The 17690-nt window shown below is 39.0% G+C and overlaps 2 protein-coding genes and 1 long non-coding RNA gene across 7 annotated transcripts; 2 read left to right on the top strand and 1 right to left on the bottom strand.

Moving 5' to 3' along the window:
- Positions 1-4377: 4377 nt before the first annotated feature.
- Positions 4378-16712, bottom strand: LOC141596008 (uncharacterized). 5 transcript variants are annotated; one of them, XR_012522366.1, is made up of 9 exons: positions 15765-16711; positions 15018-15180; positions 12431-12499; positions 11412-11609; positions 11184-11282; positions 10990-11094; positions 8362-8512; positions 4982-5179; positions 4378-4852 (listed from the first exon to the last, which is right to left on the bottom strand). It is a non-coding gene; the product is annotated as an uncharacterized LOC141596008 (long non-coding RNA). The 5 variants fall into 5 exon arrangements; XR_012522368.1 differs by having other exon boundaries at positions 12389-12450; positions 15765-16707; XR_012522369.1 differs by lacking the exon at positions 12431-12499 and having other exon boundaries at positions 15765-16709.
- LOC141596006 (G-type lectin S-receptor-like serine/threonine-protein kinase At1g11410) lies at positions 4528-8696 on the top strand. The gene is made up of 8 exons (XM_074415998.1): positions 4528-5459; positions 5885-6222; positions 6339-6470; positions 6853-7016; positions 7121-7331; positions 7492-7729; positions 7822-7972; positions 8181-8696. Exons 1-8 carry the CDS (start codon positions 4528-4530, stop codon positions 8484-8486), a joined length of 2472 nt encoding a protein of 823 aa, XP_074272099.1. The 3' UTR covers positions 8487-8696.
- On the top strand, positions 10873-15347 carry LOC141596007 (G-type lectin S-receptor-like serine/threonine-protein kinase At1g11410). The gene is made up of 8 exons (XM_074415999.1): positions 10873-11835; positions 12400-12737; positions 13066-13197; positions 13432-13595; positions 13697-13907; positions 14067-14304; positions 14397-14547; positions 14837-15347. The coding sequence occupies exons 1-8, from the start codon at positions 10958-10960 to the stop codon at positions 15140-15142; spliced, it is 2418 nt and encodes an 805-aa protein (XP_074272100.1). The 5' UTR covers positions 10873-10957; the 3' UTR covers positions 15143-15347.
- Positions 16713-17690: the final 978 nt, after the last annotated feature.

The following is a 17690-nucleotide window of genomic DNA, read 5'->3' as shown; positions in this document are numbered from 1 at the left end:
ATTTCCAGTGAATTATGTACCGAGACTCTACAACCACGAAAACTGTGTATTATACACTTCAATTAGAGCCAATCCAGAGGTTGTATGCGACCATGTTTCTTTTTTCCCGGTTTTTCTACCACGTATCCGAGGAGTTACCAATTTGATTTTAACCCAAAAAAAAAAACAAGTATCAACCAATTTTTCACAATTATACGAGTTCTGGTTGATGCTGGTTTATGTCGTCGGATGGTTCTCAAATTTTTTGTGGCCGCTTTATCTGACTCAAGGGACGTTCCATGAGATTTCTGGTGAATTTTGTTCCGGGACCCTGGAATGCCGAAAACCATGTATTATATACTTTAATTTGAGACATTCCAGAGGTCGTACCAGTCCATGTTTCTTTTTCTCCCGGCTTTTCTACCATATATCCTAGGTCTCTTGAAGAGTTATTCTATTCAATTTTAACTCCAAAAAACGTATATCAATCCATTTTTCACAATTACCCGAGTTTCGGTTGATGCTGGTTATTTATAGAATACCGGCAGCCTTGTCCCTGGTAGGTACTTCAATTTTTTGTGGCCGCTTTATCTGGCCCGGGGGAATTTTCGTGAGATTTCCGGTAATTTTTTTTCCGGGACCCTGAAGTTCCGGAAACTGTGTATTACACTTCAATTTGAGCCAATCTAGAGGCCGTACCAGACTATGTTTTTACTTCTCCCGGTTTTTCTACCACGTATATAACAACCCGACCCACCACGGTCGTAACACCACCCAATTTGATGGGATACGTACCTTTGGGCCAATTACTTGTCCTCACTTAAGCCCAAAAGCACAAGGCCTTGTTACTAAGTGGTGGGTGAAAGCCCTTATAAACATATCACAAGCTCCATATTTTCCCGATGTGGGACAAATTTCCTCTCAACCTCTTGGGGTGTTACAAACTCCCCCACTTAAATAACATAACGTCCCCGTTGTGTCCGGAGGCTGACCGCAGCCAAGCCCAGAATCCTCCCCCGCTAGATGGGTGACCCGGGTACTCCTGACCACGGGCTCACCACATGGTCGCAGGGTTGCTCTGATACCATTTATAACAACCCGACCCACCACGGTCATAACACAACCCAATAAGATGGGATACGTACCTTTGGGCCCATTACTTGTCCTCACTTAAGCCCAAAAGCAGAAGGCCTTGTTACTAAGTGGTGGGTGAAAGCCCTTATAAACATATCACAAGCTCCATATTTTCCCGATGTGGGACAAATTTCCTCTCAACCTCTTGGGGTGTTACAACGTATCCGAGGTCTCTTGAGGAGTTACCCATTCGATTTTAACCCAAAAAAACAAGTATCAATCCATTTTGCACAATTATTCGAGTTTTAGCTGATGGTGGTTTATAGAATACCAGTAGCCTCAAATGTCCCCGGTTGGTCCTCACATTTTGTGTGGCTGCTTTATCTGACCCGAGGGACCTTCCGTAAGATTTCCGGTGAATTTGTTCCAGGACCTTAGAATCACAAAAACCGTGTATTTATATACACTTCAATTTGAGCCATTCCAAAGGTCGTACCGGACTATGTTTCTTTTTCCCCCGGTTTTCCTACCACGTATCTGAGGTCTCTTGAGGAGTTACTCTATTCGATTTTAACCCCAAAAAACCAGTATCAATCACTTTTTCACAATTATCCGAGTTTGGGCTTATGCTCGTTTATAGAATAAAAGCAGCCTCAAATGTCCCCGGTTGGTTCTCAAATTTTCCGTGGCCGTTTTATCTGACCCGAGGGACCTTCCGTGAGATTTCAGGTGAATTTTGTTCCAGGACCCTAAAATCCCGAAAACCGTGTATTATACACTTCAATTTGAGTCATTCTAGAGGTTGTACCGGACCATGTTTCTTTTTCTCCCGGTTTTTCTACCACATATCTGAGGTCTCTTGAGAAGTTACCCTATTCGATTTTAACTTCAAAAAACAAGTGGGTCAATCTATTTTTCATAATTATCCGAGTTTCGGCTAATGATGGATTATAGAATACCAGCAGCCTCAAATATCCCTTGTTGGTCCTTAAATTTTGTGTGGCCGCTTTATCTGACCCGAGTGACTTTCAGTGAGATTTCCGGTGATTTTTGTTCCGGGATCCTAGAATCTCGAAAACCGTGTATTATACACTTCAACTTGAGCCATTCCAGAGGTCGTACCGGTCCATGTTTCTTTTTCTCCCGGTTTTTGTACCACATATCCGAGGTCTCTTCAGTAATTACCTTATTCGATTTTAACCCTAAAAAACAAGTATCAATCCATTTTTCACAATTATCCGAGTTTCTGCTAATGTTTGTTTATAGAATACCAGCAGCCTCAAATGTCCTCGGTTGGTCCTCAAATTTTATGGGGCCGCTTTATCTGAACCAAGGGACCTTCCATGAGATTTCCGGGGAATTTTTTTCCGTGAACCTAGAATCCCGAAAATCGTGTATTATACACTTCAGTTTTAGCCATTTTCTTGAGGTCGTACCGGCCCATGTTTCTTTTTCTCCCAGTTTTTCTTCCACATATCCGAGATCTCTTAAATAGTTACCCTATTCGATTTTAACCCCAAAAAACAAGGATCAATCCATTTTTCACAATTATTCCAGTTTCTGCTAATGTTTGTTTATAGAATACCAGCAGCCTCAAATGTCCCTGGTTGGTCCTCAAATTTTATGGGGCCGCTTTATCTGAACCAAGGGACCTTCCATGAGATTTCCGGTGAATTTTGTTCCGTGAACCTAGAATCCCGAAAATCGTGTATTATACACTTCAATTTTAGCCATTTTCTTGAGGTCGTACCGGCCCATGTTTCTTTTTCTCCCAGTTTTTCTTTCACATATCCGAGATCTCTTGAAGACCGTATTCGATTTTAACCCCAAAAAACAAGTATCAATCCATTTTTCACAATTATCCGAGTTTCGGCTGATGCAGGTTTATAGAATACCAGCAGCCTCAAATATCCCCTGTTGGTTCTCAAATTTTGTGTGGCCGTTTTATCTTACGGGAGAGACGACATTCTTTGAGATTTCCGGTGAATTATGTACCGAGACTGTAGAATCACGAAAACCGTGTATTATACACTTCAATTTGAGCCATTCCAGAACTTGTACCCGACCATGTTTCTTTTTTCCCGGTTTTTCTACCACGTATCCGAGGTCTCGTGAGGAGTTACCTATTCGATTTTAACCCCAATAAAACAAGTATCAATCCATTTTTCAAAATTATTCGAGTTTCGGCATTGTGAGATTGACATTATCCGTCTTCAGCTTGTGACGGATAGTGTTCGTCTTCAATGAGAATTTGGGTATCCCCAATTAACTTTAAAACAACCCACCCGAAAATGGCCTGAAACCGAAATGACCTGACTCGACCCGAATTCTTGTAAACTTGAACAACTCGAACCCGAATTAATCCGATCCAAACCCGACCCAATTAATCCGTTTATCAAATTTACTCTTAACAAATACCTTGAACCCACAAATACCTTGAACCCACGTTAGAAAATCCGTTTATAGTAGTTGATCTATGTCCCTACAACTTGATCTCCACCTGTAGATGTAGTTGGAGTAGATAGATATGTAGTTAATGCACAAATTATCTGCCAACCTATGATGTAACTCTAATGTATATGTCAACTATTCATAGTCTTGTTATGAACACAGCCACAGAGGATTATTGTTGCTTATTTAATTACATTATACGTATATGTTACGTGGTTCACTTCTTTACCTGTCTATATATGTCGTCCTTTTGCTTTCGTTTGATTAAACCTAGGGTGACGCTTGGGTAACGTCGCGAGATTACGACGTGTGTGACGAATGACAACATTCAAGATAACAAAGAACAAAGACGACTGATCCGATAAGTATTCATCCTGACCCGATAAGTATTCATCCTGACCGAATTAAAACATCAAACTTGACTAAGACATGTGTAGGTCAACCAGGTTGGATCAGGTCACATAACTTTAGACTTGACAATCAGGTCAACGAGGATTCGGCTTGGATCGTGTCATTTCGGATTCGGTTCATTGGTCAGTTGGCAACAATAAGCATCTCAGTCAGGTCATATTGATTCGAGTCAATTCGGATTACGAGTCATGAGTTTGATGGTGGGTCGGATACGGAAAGGGCAGGTCAATTTTACCATGATCATCTTAGTTACCCAGATTTGAAAAGTCCAAAGGGTGTCACACAAAGCATTGAATTCCATGTTTTACACAGTTGAAGTTACTAAAAAATCATAAACAAATCACCTAAATCATTAAATAAATCATCCAATAGCAGTACATATGCTGGTCCTATGATTTTATGTCAATAGATAAGCAAGTTACATTGACATATCACCTAAATCATTAAATAAAAAGCAACAGATTATTAAAAACACCAACTTTTCTTCATAACACAGATCACATTCAGTCATTCACAAATCACAATACCATATACTATGTTTAATCAGGTTGGTTAATTTGTCTTACATTCAAAATTATCATTTAATTTCGTGACAAAAAGAATAATCGAGAAATGATTCTGAGAGTTCTGGTTTTGTTACTTACAGTACAGTTTAGTTGTTCCATTGACACTATAACTCCTACTAATCCTCTGAAAGAAGGCGATATTTTGATCTCTGATGGCGGGAAGTACACGTTAGGATTCTTTAGCCACGGGAATTCAACACTTAAGTATGTCGGAATTTGGTTTACCAATGTTTCTATACAAACTGTGGTTTGGGTGGCGAATAGAGACAAACCTGTCCATGAATTACAGGGAGTGTTCTCAATCAGTGAAGACGGGAATGCTCAAATTTCGTCTCAGAAATCTGTCATTTGGTCAACGAATGTTTCGATTCCTGCAGCAAAGAATAACATTAATAGCACATCATTAAAGCTGTTAAACTCTGGTAATTTGGTGTTATCGTCAGATAATGGGAAAACTATAGCATGGCAGAGCTTTGATCACGCGACAGACACGTTCTTACCAGGAATGAAGCTTGGTATTGACAAAAGAACCGGATTAAACCGTTTTCTGACCTCTTGGAGCTCCATAAATGATCCAAGTCCAGGAAACTACACCTTCAAAGTGGACCCAAATGGGTCACCACAGTTTTTCCTATACCAGGGTTCGAATCCTGTATGGAGGTCAGGTCCATGGATCGGGCAGAGATGGAGCGGCGTACCTGATATGACCAAGGCTTATATCTTTAATTATAGTTTTGTCAGCAACCCTGATGAGGTTTCTGTAACCTATGATATATTAAATCCTATGATCATTTCGATTTTTCTGGTGGATGGTGTTTCTGGGACAGTTCAAAGACGAACATGGCACGAGGATTCAAAACGTTGGATCGTGTTTTGGACCGCCCCGAAGGAGTTGTGTGATCAGTTTGGTGAGTGCGGCGCTTATGGTAACTGCAATCCTAACAGTGGCAACCAATATCAGTGTTCCTGTTTTTCTGGGTACAACTACATCCTAATTAAATTTATCAGTACTTTTATGTCTTTACAAATCTAGTGGTTAAGACGGAGGTATTGTGGACAATAGGTCCCAGGTTCGAATCCCCCCTCCCCTATATTGTAATGCGACTACGTGCACGCTTTGATTGACCCAAAAAAAAAACTTATAGTGCGAAGCACGGGTCCCAAGTATCAATTAGAATCGAGTTTAACCCCTCACACTTCATTTTAACCAAATCACAAGATTTTTATATATAATAACCGGAATGCAGCACTTGGCAAGCACACGTTTGACAGGTTAAAATTCCGATGTCTGCAACATGTCCCCGGGATACAACTCCCAAGAGTCAAACTCGAGCTAAAAGTTACTCCGTTCCCTACAGTCCTGCACATTCTGTCAATTTTCATGTTTTCTACCATGTAAACAGGTATCAGCCAAAATCGCCAAAAGACTGGTACCTAAGAGACGGATCACAAGGCTGCATCAGAGAAGACAACAGGTCAATGTGCAGGAATGGAGAAGGATTCCTGAAACTAACAAGTGTTAAAATACCTGACACGTCTAAAGCTACCGTGAACAAGACCTCAACCTTAAAACAATGTGAAGAAGCGTGTCTCAGAAACTGCTCTTGCACCGGCTACACAGCTGCAGATGACAGCGGTGAAGGCAGTGGATGCATTTCATTCTATGACCAGTTAACTGATGTCAGAATGTACCCCAATCAGGGCCAGGATGCTTACTTCCGAGCTGACGCAGTTACAGTAGGTATAAAAAAACATTTTTCTTTTATCTAATCTAATTCATAGAATAGTTTGGATTTGCATTTTATTCGAGTAAATAGAGTATTACGTTTTTAATTTCCCTTCGTCTTTCTCTTGCAGCAAAATACACAAATTCAAAAGGCAGACTAGCACATAAGAGGTTAGAAGAAGTACTGATAGCCATTGGTGTTCTGACTTTCGTAATTCTGATCTCCTCGGTAGGATTTTTCGTCTATCAGAAGAAGAAAAGAGGTACCGCCATCAAATTAAACTTTTTCCCCATAATTCTTTGGTTCTCTAGTGCGACCATCAAAACGGGTCTATACCAATAGCTTAGACTATTGGTAAGCAGTTTGTCTTGCTTCAGACCGCCTTATTTCAGACCGCAATAAGACCTCTCACAAGTGAGAAGCACATGGGTGGTGGGACACCCCTATGTGCTTTCCCACTCACACCCTAAATGGGTTTTTTGTAAGAGGAAATGGTATCCGTCTAACAATTTCAGACGGATATGGCTGTCTGAAATAAGAATTTGTGTTCCGACTATATGAAACAGTCCATTTTGGTAAAAGAATTTATGTTTTCGTGTCAAGCTCCACACTAACAAGTAACAAGCCATTTAACCTGTTCATAGACAGGGAAGAAGAATTGGAACGATCACTTTGGACAAAAGATGCAGGTGAAAGCGACTCAAGCGCAGAGTTACCTTTCTATACGCGAAATGAAATCGCTTTGGCCACAGATAATTTCAGTTTGGATAAAAAGCTTGGAGAAGGTGGTTTCGGATCAGTGTACAAGGTTTAATTTTATTAAGGAAATCATTAAGGCATGTGTCGTTTGAGTGATCCGTCTGTTCAGAAATTGTGTATTTATTACAGTTCTATAAATCTTTCTGTTTTTAGGGACAATTGCGCAATGGGCAAGAAATTGCTGTCAAGAAGCTAGCTCCAAACTCGGGACAAGGAATTCATGAATTTAAAAATGAAGTTAGGCTGATTGCTAAACTTCAACATAGGAACCTTGTGAAGATGATTGGATGTTGTGTTCAAGGAGACGAGAAAATGCTTATCTATGAATTTATGCCTAACGGCAGCTTGGATTCATTCATTTTCAGTAAGTTTCTTCAGTTGATTCCTACACATGTTCCGTCTCAAAAGCTACGGCCTATATAAGGTTAAAGGGTTAGATGAGCGCTCGGCAACCCTATGTTAAGTTCTTTAGGTTTATGCACTTACACATTATCCATGTATGCTTGTGAAAATCTTTATTTCAGAGGAAGAGAACAAGTCATCACTGGATTGGATGAAACGAGTTGACATTATAATGGGGATTGCAAGAGGGATGCTATATCTTCATCAAGATTCGCGATTAAAGATCATCCATAGAGACTTAAAAGCCAGCAATATCTTATTGGACAGAGACATGGTTCCAAAAATTTCAGACTTTGGCATGGCTAGAATATTTGTAAGTGAGCAAAAGGAAGAAAACACGACCAGGGTGGTCGGAACCTAGTAAGTCAATTACGTATACAAACGCATTCTAAGATGAAAAAATAAGTTGTATTAACTGATCCATAATTTTGTTTGTTTTGCTGCTATTACAGTGGATACATGGCACCGGAATATGCATTGGAAGGGATGATTTCAGTAAAATCGGATGTTTTCAGCTTCGGAGTCTTAATGCTAGAGGTGATTACTGGGAGAAAGAACTCAGGGTTATATCCTGATAATCCATCCATCAACTTGGTTGGTCATGTAAGTAAGCGTAACTCATCAAACATTTCCGATATTCCCCTGTCACATTCTACTGACAGCTAATTTGTCGAGGAAGTGATGATAGATTGATAGTCATGACCGTCTTGTAGAGAAGACGGTCTTACACGTATATCCCTTATACTCTTGATATTGACTAACCCTTTTAGCTCGTAACCAATTTCATAATTTAATGCATAATATTGGGCAGGTATGGGAACTGTGGAAACTCGGAAGTGCGTTAGACATAGTGGATCCTTCACTGACAGATCCCGACAGTGACGAAATATTGAAGTTTATGCAAGTAGGATTATTATGTGTGCAAGAAAGTGCAGATGATAGACCAACAATGTCAGAAGTAGTATTCATGTTAAGCACAAACATGGAATTACCTTCTCCAAATCAACCAGCATTCATTCACAGAGGCGGCCGACACAGTGTGGATCCTTCAACATCCAGTGCTGGAGCTTATTCTGTTAATGATTTATCCATTACTGCTGTCGTTGAAGGCCGCTGAGAGATGAGCCACTGTTGTTTGAAACTCTGTAATGCAGTCAAGATTAGACTATTTGTATATGACTTTTGGTATTTTTAGGCATGAAAGGTGAATGCCTGCATGTTATGTACTCCGTATAAGGAGCTAATACACAAAATCTCGTTTTTTTTTTTTTTTTGTGTGTATAAAGAGCCACAAGAGCGGTTTTTATGTTAACGGAATTCTTAACCACATCAGGAGCACCGTTTTTCATGGTTTTTTTACCAACTAAGCTAATTGACATATGTTTAAAACAAATCCTCGTATAAAACGGCTTTTCAACACATACGAGTATTATTTTTGTAACCTACATTTTGAAATTGACCGAAAACAGTCCGGTCTAATCCATGAAAAAGAAGGCCAGGTGGACCGTGTCACCGTGAGGTGGCGGTTTAGGATTGTTAGCGAATTCCTTCATTCCAGGAATGAAGGAATTATTGACAAGTGATGGGGAGCTAGTAGATATTTTTGTTGAGATATTCAAAGAAAAGTGGGACCAACGGAAATAGTTTTGTGGTTGGAGTATATTTATGTCACTAGGTCGATAATCGGCAGTAGCCGTCCTGAGCTTTAAGACGGGTAAAGTACATACCACTTGCGTGTAGTCGGATTAAATTTGGCAAAAGTTTTGACATAGGTTGATTTCGTGGTTAAGACCGAGATATTGTAACAACTGATAATAAGTCCCGGGCTTGAATTTCTCATTTCTCGTAAACTGTGCTGACTTTGCGCCGCATTTAAAGATTAGTGGGGTATCTTAGTTTCTTGGATTAGATTTAAAAAGTCAAACCATATAACATTGAAGTCCATGCTTTTTTGACAGTTGAGGTTGCTAAAAAATCATAAACAAATGCTACATTTCAATTTTTTACCCATATTAAGACGACAATATTCGTCTTAAACTTAAAAAAGGTCAAGTATTGTAGATGAAACAAAAGGAGGATATGAAGACACTGATACTAATAAAAAGTTTATCCTATATATACAAGTGGAAGTGGAAGGATATTTTTACTTGATTTCATCTTAAGATGGATATTGCCGTCCTAAGGAAGACTTACTGATAGATGAACCAACTCAACCAAAACCTTAAGGTGATGGTTAAGGCTCAACTATTATAAATATTCCTAGAGAAAATTGTTGATTACAGCCTTTTATAAACCTCATTTTGAAAATTACAGCCTTATATAATTTTTTTTGAAAATTACATCCAAAATATTATTTTTCTTCTAAAATTGCACCAACTTGAGGTTTTTGGTGATTTTTGATGATGTTTTTATGATGTATCCTTTATTATTTGAGAGCCTACTTACCCAGATTTCTTACCTCTCCCTGACACAAACCAATTAATCACCCCAAACATCATAAAAACATCATTAAAAATCACCAAAAACCTCAAGTTGGTGCAATTTTAGAAGAAAAGTAATATTTTGGATGTAATTTTCAAAAAAAATTATATAAGGCTGTAATTTTCAAAAAGTGATTTTTAAAAGGCTGTAATCAACAATTTTCTCATATTCCTATTACGCTCCCTCACTCAAATGCCCATTGGGCTTGAAGAGTGGTTAGTTGTGCACCGACTCCCCCGTACCGTGTGCTGGTATTCCACTTCGAGTTTGAGGGGTTTTGAGGTTGCCAGGATTCGAACACTGGCTCTGATACCATGATAGATGAACCAACTCAACCAAAACCTTAAGGTGATGGTTGAGGCCCAACTATTATAAATATTCCTATTACTTACGGGTGTCAAGTGTCATACTATATGCTGGTCCTATGATTTAATATCTCACTAGATCATTTTTTTTTTTTTTTTTTTTTTGAAATTGTCATCTCATTAATAATCAACTAGACGTAGGTTACAATGAAGATAACAAATAGACAAAGAAAAATCAAGATTGCTAACGTAAAAAATACATTCAAAATAACTATCTAAATCTTGTAGTAATGGTACTGCCGCTCCAAAATCATAAATTTCTTGAATCTATGAATAATCGATGTCTTTGCATCCTTCTTGATGGAGGGAAACAGTGTAGCCGTCTTGATGTATTCATCCACGAAACAAATCTGATAATCTCCCCGTCGATTAAAACTTATTATATTGATAACAATCCCACGAAAAAATGGAAAAACCCCGAAAGAAGGGACGGAACAACAGATCTCACCAAAAGGGAGACTATTATTGAAAATAAGATAGATCTGCATAAAATTAGATGTTTAAGAAAGCTTTTGTGGGGCTTACCATCGATGGATGATCGATGGAAGCCCCCAAATAATAATGGAGGCTAGGTTTTTAGGTTTTTAGAGAGGTTTTTTTTTTTTTTTAGAGAGAGAGAGGTATAATATCTCACTAGATCATTAAATAAACTTCTTTTCTACATAATAGTTCACATTCACAATACCACATACTATGTTTAATCAGGTTGGTTAGTTTGTATTATTTTCGAAATAATCGAGAAATGATTTTGAGAGTTCTGGTTTTGTTACTTACAGTACAGTTGAGTTGTTCCATTGACACAATAACTCCAAGCAATCCTCGGAAAGAAGGTGATGTGTTGATCTCCAGTGGCGGGAAGTACACGTTAGGATTCTTTAGCTGCGGGAATTTAACACTTAAGTATGTCGGAATTTGGTTCACCAATGTTTCGACACAAACTGTGGTTTGGGTTGCGAACAGAGACAAACCTGTCAATGATTTACAGGGAGTGTTCTCAATCAGTAAAGATGGGAATGCTCAAATTTCGTCTCAGAAATCTGTCATTTGGTCGACAAATGTTGCGACTCCTGCAGCAAAGAATAACAGTAATAGCACATCATTAAAGTTGTTAAACTCGGGTAATTTGGTGTTATCATCAGATAATGGAAAAACTATAGCATGGCAGAGCTTTGATCACGCGACAGACACGTTCTTACCAGGAATGAAGCTTGGTCTGGACAAAAGAAACGGATTGAACCGTTTTCTGACCTCTTGGAGCTCCATAAATGATCCAAGTCCAGGAAACTACACCTTCAAGGTGGACCCCAATGGCTCACCACAGTTCTTTCTCTACCAGGGTTTAAGTCCTGTATGGCGGTCGGGTCCATGGATTGGGAAGAGATGGAGTGGGGTGCCTGATATGACCAAGGCTTATATCTTTAATGGTATGATCATTTCGATTTTTGTGGTGGACGGTGTTTCTGGAACTGTCCAAAGACAAACATGGCATGAGGATACGAAACGCTGGATCGTGTTTTGGACCGCCCCGAAGGAGCTGTGTGATCAGTTTGGTGAGTGTGGTGATTATGGGAACTGCAATCCTGACAGTGGCAACCAATATCAGTGTTCATGTTTTCCTGGGTACATCCTAAATTCAATTTTATCACTACTTTTATGTCTTTATTGGTAAGAACTAGACCTGGCAAAATTGACTCGACCTGAATAACCTGACCCGAATAACTTGACCCGACACTTGAACTTGACCGACCCAAATGTTTATTATTGGAAACTGAGCTTTATCCCTAAAATAACTTTGTAATAACTGATCCGAGAATGACCCGCCCAGATCCATAAATGACCCGGCCCTATTAGAGCCGACCCAAATCCAACTCGATTGACCCAGTTGTTAGGTCTAATTAGGACTTTGCTAACTAACCATCTCAACCGAAGCACAAGATTCTCCCTAGTATCAATTAGATTTAAGTTTAACTGCTCACACTTCATTTTAAGGAAACCATGAGATTTTTTTTTTTAAATAACCGGAATGCAGCACTTGGCAGGCACACGTTTGACGGGTTAAAATTCCGATGTCTAAACAAATCCTCGGGATATACCTCACAAGAGTCAAACTCGACCTAAACGTTACTCAGTTCCCTACTGTCCTACACATCATATCAATGTTCATGTCTTTTACCATCAAAACAGGTATCAGCCAAAATCGCCAAAAGATTTGTACCTGAGAGACGGATCACAAGGCTGCATCAGAGAAGACAACAGGTCAATGTGCAGGAATGGAGAAGGATTCCTGAAATTATCAAGTGTTAAATTGCCAGACACATCTAAAGCTACCGTGAATAAGACCTCAACCTTAAAACAATGTGAAGAAGCGTGTCTCAGAAACTGCTCTTGCATGGGCTACACAGCTGCGGATGACAGTGGTGAAGGCAGTGGATGCATTTCGTTCTATGAACAGTTAACTGATGTCAGAATGTACCCCAATCAGGGCCAGGATGTTTACTTCCGAACTGATGCAATTATGTTAGGTATGAAATTCATTTAGAATTTATATATCTACACTACTTGGTAAATACTCCGTACGCAATTATGATGTTAACTGACTTTGAACCCAGGTTCTGATTACCATCTCTCAACGACTTTACCGTCTAATTTGGCTTATATTTCTTGTACAGAAAAACCAATGTGATGACATGGTATGCTAGAGAGAAAATTTTCAGTGTAGTTAGCAAGATAATGAAACAGTGATTGGTGAATTAGAAATTATCCGTCATCTTCGATTCTTGACAATTTAAGGAATCCCCAAATGTTAATTAAGTCTTAAGGATTTACTTTACATTTCTCTCTCTTTTGCAGCAAAATACACTAATTCAAAAGGTATACTAGCACACAAGAGGTTAGAAGAAATACTGATACCCATTGGTGTTCTGACTTGCATAATTCTAATCTCCGTGGTAGGACTTTTTGTCTATCAGGGGAAGAAAAGAGGTACCGCCATCAAATTTACTTACTTTTTTCCGAAATTCTTTGCTTTTGCGACCATGAAAATGGATCTAAACCATTAGCTTAGACTTTTGGATGAAAGGTTTTTTCATGGCAATAGCATGGGTACTAGATCTAGTAAACCTCTTTCCGATTGTACGAGATATAAATACTTTTGGCAAAAGTATTTATATTTTCATGTCAAGCTCTACACTAACTAGCCATTTAACCTGTTCATAGACAGGGAAGAAGAAAGGGAACAGTCCCTTTGGACAAAAGATGCTGGCGAAAGAGATTCAAGCGAAGAGTTACCTTTCTATACGCGAAATGAAATCGCTTTGGCCACAGATAGTTTCAGTTTGGATAACAAGCTTGGAGAAGGTGGCTTCGGATCAGTGTACAAGGTATAATTTTATTAGGGAAATCATTAAGGCATGTATTGTCCGAAGGATCCGTTTGTTCAGAAATTGTGCATTTACAGTTGGACAAAATTTTCTGTTTTCAGGGACGATTGCGCAATGGGAAAGAAATTGCTGTCAAGAAGCTAGCTCCAAACTCAGGGCAAGGGATTCACGAATTCAAGAATGAAGTTAGGCTAATTGCTAAACTTCAACACAGGAATCTTGTGAAGATCATAGGATGTTGTGTTCAAGGAGACGAGAAAATGCTTATCTATGAATTTATGCCTAACAACAGCTTGGATTCATTCATGTTCAGTAAGTATATGCTCTAGCTCTACACATGTTCCGTCTCAAAAACTACGGCCTATTCAATGTTAGAGGGGCAGATGACCGCTGGCAACCCGATGTTAAGTTCTCTTTAGGTTTATGCACTCTCACATTATTTACATATGCTTGCATAAAACTTCATTTCAGAGGAAGAGAACAAGTCCTCTCTGGATTGGATGAAACGAGTTGACATTATAATGGGGATCGCTCGAGGGATGCTATATCTTCATCAAGACTCGCGATTAAAGATTATCCATAGGGACTTAAAAGCCAGCAATATCTTATTGGACAAAGACATGGTTCCGAAAATTTCAGACTTTGGCATGGCTAGAATATTTGTAAGCGAGCAAAAGGAAGAAAACACAACCAGGGTTGTCGGAACCTAGTAAGTCTATTAAGTATACAAACGCATTCTGGGAAGAAAAAGTAAGTTATATTAACTGATCCATAATTTTGATTGTTTTGCGACTATTGCAGTGGATACATGGCACCCGAATATGCATTGGAAGGGATGATATCAGTTAAGTCCGATGTTTTCAGCTTTGGGGTGTTAATGCTAGAGGTGATTACTGGGAGGAAGAACTCAGGATTATATCCCGACAATCCATCCATCAACTTGGTTGGTCATGTAAGTAAACCTAAACTTATCTGAGAAGCATTTCCGACATTCCACCATCACATTCTAAAGACAGCTAATATGTCGAGGAAGTGATGATACTCATGACTCCTGAGTTATGAACTATGTTTAACACCTATCAATAACAATATCGCTCCAAGAGGTCTTGTAGAGAAGATGGTCTTACACAGTTACACGTATATCACTTATACTCTTGATATCGAGTAACCCTATTAGCTCGTAACCAATTTCATAATGTTAATGGCATATTTTCGTAATGTTAATGAACGATTTTGGGCAGGTTTGGGAACTTTGGAAACTTGGAAGTGCCCTAGAAATAGGGGATCCTTCACTGAAAGATCCCGACAATGAAGAAATATTGAAGTTTATGCAAGTAGGATTATTATGTGTGCAAGAAAGTGCAGATGATAGACCAACAATGTCAGAAGTAGTATTCATGTTAAGCACAAACATGGAATTACCTTCTCCAAATCAACCAGCATTCATTCACAGAGGCCGCCGACATGCTGAAGATCCTTTGACATCCCGTCCTGGAGCTTATTCTGTTAATGATCTATCCATTACTGCTGTCGTTGAAGGCCGCTGAGAGACGTGTCACTGTTTTTATCAACTCTGTAAGTTCACCTGTGCAGACATGATTAGACTATTTGTATGACCAAGTATTTTAGGCATGAAAGATAATGTTATGTATGTAAGATTCATGATTCATGTAGAATTTGTATGTGCTTTAAACAAATTGTTGTATAAATTGTTCGTTAACCCGTTACATGCGACTTATTGATTTTCACAAATTCTTATTTAAGACGGATATATGAAACGAATTAACTACTTGGAACGACAAAAGCTTATCTCATGTATGAGTTAGTATTTAATTCCAGACAAGATATAACTGTAACAATAATTTGTTTTGATTCTTTAGAAAAAATTTAAGTGTTGAAAGATTCTTTAGAAAATTACAGCTATTGTCCAACTCAAGTTATTTCCTAAAATTTTAAACAAAATAATATTAAATAAACAAAAGATAAACAAAAATTATTTCCTAAAATTTTTACCCTACAAAACTATATAAGTAAATCTATAATCACTGTCAAAACTGAAATTTCAGTTTAGTAAATCTATATTCACACTCAAAATTGAAAATTCAATTTTTACTGTAAATCGAGTTGTTCACCGTCAACAAAACGAAAATTCAATGGAGAAACCGTTACCAGAATATTTCGGATGTCCAATGTCACAGGAAATTATGTTAGACCCCGTAATCCTTCCCTCCGGTTACACTTTCGAGCGTCGTACAATCCAACGGTGGATTGACGGCGGTAACCGCTTCTGTCCAATTACGAATTTACCCCTCCCTGACCCTGTTGTACTCGTCCCCAACCGCATCCTCCGCACCCTAATTTCCAAATTTGTCCCAACTCAGCTCGACTCAACGAGTCCCTCACCGAGTCAACTCGCTCCGACCGTCCCCGCGCTCAACTCGGAAGCGGACTCACTGAGTCAACTCGCTCCACTCGTCGCTAAACTCAACTCGGCGAAAACATGGAATAGGAAAATCAACTCGCTGAGTCAACTCGGTGCAGAACTAAAAGCAAACCCTAGACTCAGCGGTCAAATTCCGAAATCCGGCGCAATCAGCGCGATTCTCCAATGCGTTAACTCGGACAACTCGTTGCTCAACTCAACGGCGATCTCGCTTCTCCTCAAAATCATCCGCGACAACGACGACAACAACAACATCAAATCCGCAGTCGTAGCGGAAGGCGCATTGCCGAAACTCGTCGCAACCGTACGCGGCGGCGATTCCGCCGTCATCACCGCCGCAGCTGGCGCGATCACTTACTTGTGCTTTTCTCGAACAATCAGCAACACCGTAGGCGGCTATCCCGGCGCAATCCGATCCCTAATTTCCCTCCTAAAACACGACAACCGAAAAGTTCGACGAACTGTTGCGACATCGCTCTTCGCAATCTGCTACATCCGAGAAAACCGCCGGAGAACGGTCGACTGCGGTGCAATTCCGGTTCTGTTAAATTGCATCCGTGCCGGTTTAAACCGGTCGGACCGGGATGAAAAGGAAGGCAAGGTGGACCGTGAGGTGGCGGTCTTAGGATTATTAGCGAGGTGCGAGGAAGGTAGGGGAGAATTGCTGTCACGTGACATGGAAATGGTAGATATTTTATTGAAATATCTGAAGAAAAGTGGGACCCACGGGGATAATACTGGGGTGTATTACGGAGTTTTTGTGTTGGATTTGATGTGTTGTTTGAGTGAAAAGGTTAAGGATATGGTGAAAATTAAAGGAGGATTAGAGATTTGTTTAGGGTTAGTTAGTGGTTATGATAAAAAGATTAGTAAAATTTGTTTAAATTTGGCTAAATTTTTTATATAGTCTGGTCGTTAAGATTGAGGTATCGTGATAGATTAACACTAGCTCGGTAAGCGATCTTAATTAAGGATCGGTGATTGTGAAGCATATTTTATTTATTCTTTTATTTTGATTATTTTGATTGATTGTATTTTTTCATTAATAAAAGAAGTAGGAGTAGGGGTGGTTTCGAAGTTATATCCATGTTAGAAATTTGATATGTTATTTTGTGGTTAATCGATTTGTTTTGTTAATTAGGAGTATTTTGTATTCTTTATTGGGAATTGAAAGTTGTATTCATATTTCATATACGATATGTTATTTTGTAATAATCTAGTAGATTAAGGAACATTTGAATTGCGAAGCAATCTTAATTAAGAGCCCTCGATGTAGTTTAACTGATTAGGCAAATTGGTACATTATTTTTTAGCTAATAAAACTTAAGGTGAGAGTATTGATAATGCTTTTCAAGAGCAATGTATGAATTAAAATTCAAATTAGTCATCGTTTAAGTCCAAATCAAAGTGCCCCAGTTAAGTGGATGAGAGTTGCTCGGTTGAATTCCGTCCCTTTTATTTGTTTACCTTTTTTTAATCATTATGTAAAGTATATAATCAAAGCAAAACGAATGATTTGGACAGAGGGAGTATGTGTGAAATATGAGTGCGGTATAAAGTTAACTCTAACCCAGATAAATGTGTCACATGTATGTCACTTTACACGCCGCTAATTACTTTTGTGGATGAAACCTTCTTAGACTTCTGAATGG

The sequence above is a fragment of the Silene latifolia genome, chromosome 8, assembly GCF_048544455.1.
Source record: "Silene latifolia isolate original U9 population chromosome 8, ASM4854445v1, whole genome shotgun sequence".
Taxonomy (NCBI): Eukaryota; Viridiplantae; Streptophyta; class Magnoliopsida; order Caryophyllales; family Caryophyllaceae; genus Silene; species Silene latifolia.
Note: the sequence above shows the minus strand (reverse complement) of the source record. Positions and strands in the feature narration are given on the sequence as shown.

What these genes read in the sequence shown, in the direction of transcription:
- LOC141596007 (XM_074415999.1), top strand. Translation starts at nt 10,958, where the DNA reads ATGATTTTGAGAGTTCTGGTTTTGTTACTTACAGTACAGTTGAGTTGT. An exon ending in ACCAGGGTTGTCGGAACCTA is followed by an intron (nt 14,305 to 14,396) that starts GTAAGTCTATTA and finishes CGACTATTGCAG; the next exon opens with TGGATACATGGCACCCGAAT. An exon ending in CCATCAACTTGGTTGGTCAT is followed by an intron (nt 14,548 to 14,836) that starts GTAAGTAAACCT and finishes GATTTTGGGCAG; the next exon opens with GTTTGGGAACTTTGGAAACT.
- LOC141596006 (XM_074415998.1), top strand. Translation starts at nt 4,528, where the DNA reads ATGATTCTGAGAGTTCTGGTTTTGTTACTTACAGTACAGTTTAGTTGT. An exon ending in AGCTGACGCAGTTACAGTAG is followed by an intron (nt 6,223 to 6,338) that starts GTATAAAAAAAC and finishes TTTCTCTTGCAG; the next exon opens with CAAAATACACAAATTCAAAA. An exon ending in CTTGGATTCATTCATTTTCA is followed by an intron (nt 7,332 to 7,491) that starts GTAAGTTTCTTC and finishes TCTTTATTTCAG; the next exon opens with AGGAAGAGAACAAGTCATCA.